At 51.6% G+C, this 11,185-nt stretch overlaps 1 protein-coding gene across 1 annotated transcript in view; it reads left to right on the top strand.

Moving 5' to 3' along the window:
- The window catches only part of PPP1R1B (protein phosphatase 1 regulatory inhibitor subunit 1B), an 82,914-nt gene that overhangs the window by 54,540 nt on the left and 17,189 nt on the right, over positions 1–11,185 (top strand). Inside the window, exon 5 of the mRNA XM_015419854.1 lies at positions 10,496–10,663. Within this exon, the coding sequence (XP_015275340.1) occupies positions 10,496–10,663 (168 nt within the window). The remainder of the gene's footprint in view (positions 1–10,495; positions 10,664–11,185) is intronic.

Below are 11,185 nucleotides of genomic sequence, written 5' to 3' on the forward strand. Positions count from 1 at the left end.
AGCGTTTCACGCGGCTTGGTGTTTAGTCATGCCGGCCACATGACCACAGAAACGTCTTCGGACAGCGCTGGCTCTTCGGCTTGAAACGGAGATGAGCACCGCAACCCTAGAGTCGGATTCGACTGGCTTTCGAGCAAGGGAACCTTTACCTTTTTATGCACTTTACTAAATGATGACCATAAATAGAACACATTAGTTTGCTAAAAGGTTTCTGCAGTGTATATTTATTTGTTACTAGAGCCTCCTAACACTGCAGCTCGGGTTGCTTCACCCACCTGGAGGCTGGCATCCCTATGTTCCTCCCTACAATCCAGGACACATAAAGACTTGTTTCGATTTCCTTTTCCTCCCATTTTGTAAAACCTCAAGGATGTGTTGGGTAGGCTGTAGCAAAGAATGTTATTTAAACTAGGGTTAACCTTGGGTTGAATAAACATAAGCAGGGCTTTGAGAAAATAAACCCAAGGAGCAAGGCATGTCTACAAAGAAACCAGAGGGTATTGGAGAGGCAAGTTGACAGATGCTACCCGATACAAATCTGTCCATCAACAATGAACATATTGTCTCTGTCTCTCTTTTTCTCTGGAGGCTGTTGTTTTTCTTCGTCAAACCAGGCGGATCACATTCCTCACTGAGGACTAGGTCACTGCCAAGTCTAACAAACAAGGAAACAGTTTTTCACTGGTCTCGTTTCTGGTAGTGTGAGAAAAATTCGTGCCCTACCTGTACTTTCTCAAAGCAGCTGGTCCATTTATTTGTTTTATTGTTAAGAAAACTTCTGTTGATAGTCTGGTCACCCCTTTCTGGATGTTTTCTTGAGCACTGGGTTAGGCATGGGTGTTTGACGTGGTTCCTTGCAGAAATTAAGTGACTGCAGAAAGCCTTATGCTCATTTTAAAACCTGGCAGATGTTGGCCCTTCTAGGTAATGAAGGTGTCAGCTACATAATGCTAACAATCTGCACCAGTTTGGCTACAGGGAAATTGAGTCGGGGCCTAAGAAGAGTTGGGTACTTCTTTTGGCAGGAGGGAGGGCATGGCTACGGCTGATTAGCAGGCAGGCATACATTTTTTTAAACAAATACTTCTGGGAGTGCATGGTTATGGCTGATTAGCCAACATTTTTTTTAAACAAATCTATTGCTGTGAAGGTAATACTATACAGATCACTTTTTAATCTTGAAAGTAAAGAGTTTGAAGAGATTCTAAAATGTAACCTGAGCAAATAAAGGTTATTAGCCAAATTCTTGTTTCATTAAAATGCTGCCCCGGTTCTGTACAAAGTGCCGAATATGGTGTACAGTCAGAGACTCCTAAAAGTTGTCGGAAATATCTTGCCTGAATTTTCTCTAAGGTGTTGTTGAACGCCTTTATCCAGACCGGGATGGTTACAGGGGTCATTTTGTAGAAAAAGAGGTGCAGGAGGTCATTAGCATAACCCATTAGCATAACTCGTTTGCCTACGCCACACCCCCTGACGTCACCGGAAGTGTGTCAGAAGGCAACACCCACCGCTCAGGCTCCACTGGACTGTTTTGGATTGCTAGCTATTGGGGGGGGGGGACATGCAGATCTGTCCTCGCAGAGGAGGGAGAGCTTGTACCTGAATAAAACTTGGTCTTAAAGGTGCCACTGGACTGTTTTGGATGGGGGGGGGGGGGCGGGCTCTGCAACTTCTTGCTCTGACTGAGGGCTGCTGGGAGCAGGGGGTGGGGCTTGTTTCATGTGCCCGCCCCTTGGGCCTTTTACTGCCGGAGCTCCGCTCCTGTGTGCTCCTGCAGGAAATGACCCCTGGTTGTGCACCCTGTGATATCCTCTCACGCATGTCTGTATCCCCAAAATTATAATGACTGAGCAGCCTTCCCCGGGATAGCCAGAGCAGCTGAAGAACTGGGGCGGGGGGGGGAGGGGGGAGATTCTGTAGGAAGCATTGCCCTTGATGCCAAGGAAACAGGCATGGAGAAGGAAGTTTTGTTTCCTTGCCCCTGACAAATTACTTTGCCCAGGCTGAAGGTCTCATCCTGAAACCTTGAGACTACTGTGATAGTGGGGGAAGCTGCAGGAAGGAACTCTGCCAAAGTTTGTGGGAAACCTGATGGGATGGAACCAAGCTGGAGCATTGGGGGGGGGGGGGGGGGTGAGCTGCCCAACTTGCAGGTTACCCATTGAAAGTAACAGTGTCAGCGGAAGACCTAAACGTACATTGTCCAAAAGCTGCCTATTGTGTGTTAGGAAATTCCTGGTGGTTATGGATGGTGCCTGGAGAAGGTGGAGTTTAGGCAGGGAAGAAAAGTCCGCAGAGACGTGATGTCACTCTAGGGCTTCAGTTTCTCCTAGTCTCTGTGATATACCTAGAGTTGCCAGTCCCCAGGTGGGAGCAGGGGATTCCCTGATTTCACAGGCTCCCCCAACAGTCCCCAACGTGATGATGTCATGCAGGCGATGCTCTAGCCTTTAGGCAAAACTCTATGGTTTGAGCCCAGTTTTACAACAGAGTTTGCCCCAAAACCACAGCATCACCGCCAATGCTCCCTCTAAGCTGTGGAGTCTTGTGAGCAAAAATTCTACTTTGTGAGCTACCAGCACTAAAACTGTGAGCAGGCAGGTGATTTGGCTACTGCGTGAATTCGATTGCTCTGGACTGGAGCCCTCCCTTCCTGAGCTAAGACAAAAATGGGCGAGCCGGACGGTAAAAAACTGTGAGCTAGCTCACACTAACTCAGCTTAGGGGGAACACTGGTTCACTGCACAATGTCCCCAGTGTGATCATGTCACTTCTGTGTAATGTCACCATGCTGGGGAGTCGCGCACAGTGACATCACTCCCCCCCCCCACTCCCAGAAAGTTCCCCCCCCCCCATTGGTCTGAGATAAGGACCTGGCATCCCTAGGTATACCACAAAGTCCGCCCCCTAACGCTGTCTCTTCCTCAAGGAAATCTGATCTCTGTAGTCTGGAAACAAGCTGTAATCCCAGGGGGACTCCAGGTTCTACCTGGAGGCTGGCAACCTAGAATATCCTCACCTCTCCCCATGGGTCCACCACAAGGTTCACATGCTGGGAGTTCCATACTCAATTCCCCGGCATGTGGGGGTCCAACTCAGATTGAGGCCTCTACACGTTGGGAGAGGGTTGTAGTTGTTGTTGTTCAGTCGCACAGTCGAGTCCGACTCTTCGCGACCCCATGGACCAGATCCCGCCAGGCCCTCCTGTCTTCCGCCGTCCTCTGGAGTTTGCTCAATTTCATGTTCGTTGCATCTATGACACTGTCTAACCATCTCATCCTTTGCCGTCCCCGTCTTCTTTGACCTTCAGTCTTTCCCAGAGGAAGAGGAGAGGGAGTTTCATCCTTTTCCTTTGTGCCCCGCTACTTGACTTGACGCTACTTTTTGCTCTGCTGGGGAAACGTGTGTGTTTCCCTCACGGGTCAAACTGCACTCAAGGATTGCCAACTGTGGGTTGGGAGACTCCTGGAGATTTGGGGGGGTGGGGTGTCTGGGGAGGGGAGACACCTCAGCGGGGTATAATACCATAGAGTCCACCCTCCCGAAGCAGCCATTTTGTTTGAGTGAACTGATATCTCCAGTCTGGAGATCCCTTGTGATTTGAGGAGATCTCCAGAACCCCGCCCGGAGGCTGGCAACGCTATTGCTTGTCCCCGTTTCTGGGAGGGAAAGCATTTTTTTCAGGGAAGGGGGGTTACATCTCTCCTCCCCAACCTCTGAGCACCTGGAAACTCAAGCAAGGACCTCCAAGTAGGAGTGCCAGCTCTGGTTTGGGAAGTACCTGGAGATTTGGGGGGGTGGGGCCTGAGGAAGGCTGGATTCTGGGAGGGGAGGGGCCTCAGCAGGGTCCAATGCCACAGAGCCCGCCCTCCAGAGCAGCCATTTTCTCCAGGGGGAACTGATCTCTGTCGTCTGGAGATTAGTTGTAATAGCAGGTCTCCAGGTGCCATCTGGAGGTTGGCAACCCTACCTCCCAGACCACCTTTGATGGCAGCCCACTAGAAGAAGCCAGAGCAGGTAATGGCACAATTAGGCACATCTGAAGCACACCCGTGTGAGGTTAAAGAGAAGAATTAGTATACATTGCAAGGGGCAAACTGGGAGGAATGTGTTCTTCCTCCCCAGATTCCTTCCTTCCTTCCTTCCTTCCTTCCTTCCTTCCTTCCTTCCTTCCTTCCTTCGTCACTGTGATGCAGCAGTTAGATCTCGGATTAGGATCATGCTGGGAGCCCCAGGTTCAACTCTCCATTCTGCCACCGAAACGCTTTGGGTGACCGTGGGCCAGTCACCCACTCTCTAACCCACCCAGCTCACAGGGCTGTTGTGAACATAAAATGCAGGAGAGGAGAACGATATCAGACGCTTTGGGTCCCCAACGGGGGAGGAAGGCAGGGGTGTAAATGAAGGAGGTAATTAAATAAATAAATAATGCAGTGAGCCCGGTTCCTCACGTCTAAGAAAGTGGGTGTTAGTCCAAGGAAACTTTGGAGGTAGGGTTGTGGCATGGGAGGGGACAATGTCCCGGGAGAAAAATTTAGAAGAAAAACAAGGTCGTGGCTGCTTAGCGGAAGTTCTGACCATAGTATTCCTGGCTATTCCCAGAGCTACCCAGAAGTGACAAGGGGGTAGCTCTAGGAAACTTCAGGAACTCTATGGTCAGAACTTCCTGTAAGTAGACAAAACCTTATATTTCTTCTTAATTTTTCTCCCCAGGATGATAGTGCCCCTCCCCTTTGGCCCCAGTTTCCACTTGCTGATCATTGGCGGGGAAGGGCCGCAGTTGCCTGGAGGCTTCCCGCCATAAATGGGCAAATGGGAGCTCTAGCCACTACCCTTGGTGTATTCACCCTTGGAGCCCAGCCAAGCCCGATCTCCTCAGATCTCAGCAGCTAAGGAGGGTCGGCCCTGGCTAGTATTTGGATGGGAGACCATCAAGGAATACCAGGGTCATGACGCCAAGGCAGGCAATGGCTAAACCACCTCTGAGCGTCTCTTTCCTTGACGGCACTTCCTACCACCAAGTGGACCAATACTACGATTCAGAATAATTAGCTTTTTAAATTACCCTTCCTTGGAGAGGGCATAATAAGGCGTCTTGTCATCCGGTGGCACTTTTTCCCTTCCCTCTTGCGAGAGAGTGTTATGAACAAGATGCATTCACCCCTGGAGTACAAAGAGTTGAGTTTATTGTGTGCTGCGGATCCCGTTTCGAAACTGCAAACAGCAAGACAGCTCAATTGGGAAAGGCACCCTAACGGATTACGCCGGTCATCGGAGCCGCGTTCCAATCAATCGACCATCCTGCTTCTCCAACGGGAGGCGATGCGATGCCAGGCCGCTGTGCTTGTGTGTCTGGGCAGAGTAATCTCTGGAGCAGTAGGACCTTCCATTTACCTTCGCTGGTGTTAATTGGTACAGCTCGGGAGTAAAACACAGTGGCAGAAAGGGGCTTGAGTCCTGCCGGGAGATGCAGCTCTCCATCAGGTATTTGTTGACCGGCTGATAATTCTCAATGTCGGCTTCCATTTGGGAGGTGAGACAAGACGGAGCGGGAATTGAGAGGCTGGAGTTTTTGAGGGGTGGTGGCAGCGATAAATTTTGTAATGGGTAAAGATAAGTTGAAACGGCTGTTCTGTGTTTTTTTGCTGTTTATTTCTGTGGCATCATTCTCTTTGGTTTCAGTGTGGAGGGAGAGAGAGAGAGAGAGAGAGAGAAGGAGGAATTGGCTTGGTGAAGGGTTGGAAAGGAGGAGGAGGAGGAGATTGGATTTATAACCTGCCCTTCACTACCAAAGGAGTCTCAGAGTGGCTTACAAACTCCTTTCCCTTCCCCTCCCCACAACAGACACCCTGTGAGGTAGGTGCGGCTGAGAGAGCTCTGACAGAAACTGCTCTTTTTCAAGGACAGCTGTGCCAGAACTATGGCTTGCCCAAGGTCATCCAGCAGGTGCAAGTGGAGGAGTGGGGACTCTGACTGAGGGCTGCTGGGAGCAGGGGGTGAGGCTTGTTGCATGTGCCCACCCCCTGGGCTCTTTACTGCCGGAGTTCCGCTCCTGTGCGCTCCTGGAGGAAATGACTCCTGCTTGTGAGAATAAAGTGGAGGAGGGGAGAGAGTAAGGAAGCAGCTAAACAAAACTGATCTTCCTGAGGGCAACTCCTGATTGCAAGCAGTGGTAAAGCCTGGGCCTTTTTGATTATGCCCTTGTCAGAGATCTGTGTTGTTGTTCAGTCGTGGTCAAGTTTGTCTCTTCACAACACCATGGACCACATCACACCAGGCCCTCCTGTCTTCCGCCGTCCTCCGGAGATATGTACATTTTTTTTAAATGCGACCTTTTTAGTCTGAGCTGTTTTATTGCTGGCTGGCTTCTCTTTTTCAGGCTCTCCTTTCAGTCAGACATGTATTAGGGCAGGGCTTGGTGTTTTAAAGATTTACTTGGGTTCTGCAATTTAAGAACATAACAAGAGGCCTGCTGGATTCAGATCAAGGGTCCATCTCGTCCAGCCTCCCGTCTCACATAGGGGCCAACCAGTTCCCCTGAAGGGCCAACAACAGGGCAGAGAGGCCGAGGCCTTCATAAGAACATAGGAAGAGCCCTGCTGGATCAGACCAGCGGTCCATCTAGTCCTGCATCATGCCTCACACAGGGGCCAACCAGTTCCCCTGAAGGGCCAACAACAGGGCAGAGAGGCCGAGGCCTTCATAAGAACATAGGAAGAGCCCTGCTGGGTCAGACCAGTGAGGGTCCATCTAGTCCAGCATCCCGCCTCACACAGGGGCCAACCAGTTCCTCTGCAGGGCCAACAACAGGGCAGAGAGGCCGGGGCCTTCCCCTGATAAGAGCATAAGAAGAGCCCTACTGGATCTGACCAGCGGTCCATCTAGTCCAGCATCCTGTCCCACACAGTAGCCAAACAGTTCCCTTGCAGGGCCAACGACAGGGCATAGAGGCCGAGGCCTTCCCCTGATGTTGCCTTCTGGCTCTGGGATTCAGAGGCTGACTGCCTCTGAACATGGAGGTTCCCCTCAGCCACCACGGCCAGTAGCCATTGATAGACTTCTCCTCCATGAATCCATCAAATCCCCATGTAAAGCTCTCTATTCCTGTGGTCATCGTGACATCCTCTGGCAGCGAATTCCAGATGTGAATCACTCTCTGTGTCAAGTCGCATTTCCTTCTGTCCATCCTGAACCCCCTTCTCCCATCAGTTTCACTGGATTCCCTCCAGTTCTAGTATTTTGGGAGAGAGAGGAAAATTGGGCATTCTGGAGTCGGGACTGGCGTCAGCTGTGGGCCAAGACTTCTGGTGGGGCCCCATTGCCCTCGTCCCTTACTCACACACCTCCTCCGCTACTACCTGTTTGCACTCATGCTCCCAACTCTCCAGCCTCTTTGAGGAAGGGCAGTGGTGGCTCTCATGGTGCAGAGACTGGAGGGTGCTGTCAGGAGCAGGGCGTGCAGGCAGCGGAGCATGGGTGGTGGGAGAGCTTGCAAGTGGAAGAAAGATGCACAAGCAGGTGTGGAGACAGGCCAAGATGGGCACCCGTGTTAGTCTGTCTATAGCAGTAGAAAAGACCAAGAGTCCAGGAGCACCTTAAAAGATTAACAGTGTTCCTGAACTACCTCACAGGGGTCATTTAGTAGAAAAAGAGGTGCAGGAGCTCATTAGCATAACTTATTTGCATATGCCACACCCCCTGACACCATGGGAAGTGTGTCAGAAGGCAACACCCACCGCTCAGGCTCCACTGGACTGTTTTGGAGTGCTATCTATTGGGGGGGGGAGTAGAACGTGCAGATCTGTCCTCACAGAGGAGGGAGAGCTTCTACCTGAATAAAACTTGGTCTTAAAGGTGCCACTGGAATGCTTTGGACTGGGGGGCCGGGGGGAGCTCTGCAACTTACCTGGCTGCTTCTTGCTCTGACTGAGGGCTGCTGGGAGCAGGGGGTGAGGCTTGTTGCATGTGCCCACCCCCTGGGCTCTTTACTGCCGGAGTTCCGCTCCTGTGCGCTCCTGGAGGAAATGACTCCTGCTTGTGAGAATAAAGTGGAGGAGGGGAGAGAGTAAGGAAGCAGCTAAACAAAACTGATCTTCCTGAGGGCAACTCCTGATTGCAAGCAGTGGTAAAGCCTGGGCCTTTTTGATTTTGCCCTTGTCAGAGATCTGTGTTGTTGTTCAGTCGTGGTCAAGTTTGTCTCTTCACAACACCATGGACCACATCACACCAGGCCCTCCTGTCTTCCGCCGTCCTCCGGAGATATGTACATTTTTTTTTAAAATGCTACCTTTTTAGTCTGAGCTGTTTTATTGCTGGCTGGCTTCTTTTTTTCAGGCTCTCCTTTCAGTCAGACATGTATTAGGGCAGGGCTTGGTGTTTTAAAGATTTACTTGGGTTCTGCAATTTAAGAACATAACAAGAGGCCTGCTGGATTCAGATCAAGGGTCCATCTCGTCCAGCCTCCCGTCTCACACAGGGGCCAACCAGTTCCCCTGAAGGGCCAACAACAGGGCAGAGAGGCCGAGGCCTTCATAAGAACATCAGGAGAGCCCTGCTGGATCAGACCAGCGGTCCATCTAGTCCAGCATCCCGCCTCACACAGGGGCCAGGAGGACATGGAAGCTCCTTCCGGGAGGCAAACAGCATTCTCCCTGGGGCTGTTTCAGGTCAGGATAGTGGTGCGGGGGAGGGGGAGGCTTCAGCTACCGTGGTCCCGATCCCAGCTGGGCCCCCGTGTGACTAGCAGTTACGTTTCGGCACAGAATTCCCAGAGCATTCTGGTCAAACAGTTCCCCTGCAGGGCCAACGACAGTGCATAGAGGCCGAGGCCTTCCCCTGATGTTGCCTTCTGGCTCTGGGATTCAGAGGCTGACTGCCTCTGAACATGGAGGTTCCCCTCAGCCACCACGGCTAGTAGCCATTGATAGACTTCTCCTCCATGAATCTATCGAATCCCCTTTCAAAGCTGTTTATTCCTCTGACAGCGAATGCCACATTTGAATCACTCTCTGTGGAAAGTAGTATTTCCTTTTGTCCGTCCGGAACCTACTGCCCATCAGCTTCATTGGATGCCCTCAAGTTCTTGTATTTTGGGAGAGGGAGAAAAATTGGGTATTCTGGAGTCGGGACTGGTGTCAGCGTACCATGAGGAGGGACCGTTGCCGTGGTCCAAGACTTCTGGTGGGGCCCCATTGCCCTCGTCCCTTACTCACACACCTCCTCCGCTACTACCTGTTTGCACTCATGCTCCCAACTCTCCAGCCTCTTTGAGGAAGGGCAGTGGTGGCTCTCATGGTGCAGAGACTGGAGGGTGCTGTCAGGAGCAGGGCGTGCAGGCAGCGGAGCATGGGTGGTGGGAGCCATTTTCTCCGGGGGAACGGACCTCTGTTGCCTGGAGATCCCTTGTAATTCTGGGAGATCTACCCACACAGACACACACACACACAGTGTTTGGCAACCCTGCCCTCCATGTTCTATCCACTGATGGCGGAATCCACTTATGGAACTTCATGGAAACTGTTCAGCCGTCATGTCAGTGTTTTAACAGATATATTTATATATGTATGGAGCTGCGGTGGCTCAAGTGGTTAAGACGCTGAACTGCAGGCTGTGGGAGGGTGGTAGTTCCCAGTGGAGCTGTTCTGGGGCCCTCAAAATCAGGGGAGACCTGGCCCCCATTGGAGGGTTGGCAGTAGGCTTGCCAAGTCCCCCCAGGGGGGCGGGGAAAACCCTGCTCAATGATCCCGTTTGCCCGGATCAAGGCCGCTGGGGGGAACCCCACCCCCTAAATGCCGGGAATGTTGCGGGGGGACGCTCTATGATTTGATGGAAAACTCTACGGTTTCCCCTTGAATCATAGTGGTCCCACCCCCAACATGACTGATGCAATGACGTCACTTCCGGGTGGCATCTTCGTGGCGCACGCGCCGAAAAGCTCCAGGACAGGGCCCGGGACTCCCCCGCTCTCAGGTAAGTTGCACTCACTTAAATAAAGAAACATAACTTTTTTACAAGTTGAAATTGGGATGAAATAGCTGATAGGAACCTAAGAGACGCCATGCTGGATCAGTCCAATGGCCCATCCAGTCCAACACTCTGTGTCACACAGAGGCCAAAACACAGGTGCCCTCAGGAGGTCCACCAGTGGGGCCAAAACTCCAGAAGCCCTCTCCCCGTGGCCCCCAAGAGAGGCAGGGAGTTCTAAAGGTTTGGGGAATCTTTCTTAGCTGCTTCTAAGTTGTTTCAATGTCTGGAAACATGCCACACTTGGAAAATGGAGGTCCTGCATCTTCAAACCCAAAGCCATAGTTCTGTCAGAGCTGTTCTCTCAAGGGCAGTTTCTGTCAGAGCTCTCTCAGCCCCACCTACCTCACAGGGTGTCTGTTGTGGGGAGGGGAAGGGAAAGTAGATTGTAAGCCACTCTGAGTGAAGGGCGGGGCATAAATCCAATCTCTTCTTCCCTTCTAATTCTGACTTTACATATTCCCTGCAGCTATGCAGCGCCTAGCACAGAGCCATTTGGAATCCAACAGTTCCTGGATGGAAGAAGACTATGCTGAGGATGTCGAAGAAGAGGAAGAAGACGAAGAGGAGGATGAGGAAGAGGCTCAGGACTCAGACGACACCGTCAGGGAGATGCCGGGCCTGTGCCAGGCAGAAGGTAAAGAGATTGCATTAGCAAGGGACCGGAGTGGCGGGCAGGGGGGAGTCGGAGCCAGCAGGGGGCAGCAGAGAACACACAGACTCACTCCTCCACCTCGATTTTGACTGCGGTCTGTAGACAGCTGTTGAGGTTTGTTTGCTAACTGGCCTCATAGATCAAAGTTTGAGTCCAGGGGTACCTTTAAGACCAACAAAGTTTAATTCTGGGTATCAGCTTTCATGTGCTTTGCATGCTCACAAAAGCTTATCCCCAGAATTAAACTTTGTTGGCCTTCAAGGTGCCACTGGACAAACTTTGCTCTGTTGCTTCAAACCAAAACGGCGACCCCCACCTGAGTCTAATCTCCCAGTGTGTTGTTGTTGCTCAGTCACACAGTCGAGTCCGACTCTTCGCGACCTCATGGACCAGATCACGCCAGGCCTTCCCGGTCTTCCGCCGTCCTCTGAAATTTGCTCAACTTCATGTTCGTTGTATCTATGACAGTGTCTCACCATCTCGCCCTTTGCCGTCCCCGTCTTC

The sequence above is a fragment of the Gekko japonicus genome, unplaced genomic scaffold (genome assembly GCF_001447785.1).
Source record: "Gekko japonicus isolate JY-2015 unplaced genomic scaffold, Gekko_japonicus_V1.1 scaffold2853, whole genome shotgun sequence".
Classification (NCBI taxonomy): Eukaryota; Metazoa; Chordata; class Lepidosauria; order Squamata; family Gekkonidae; genus Gekko; species Gekko japonicus.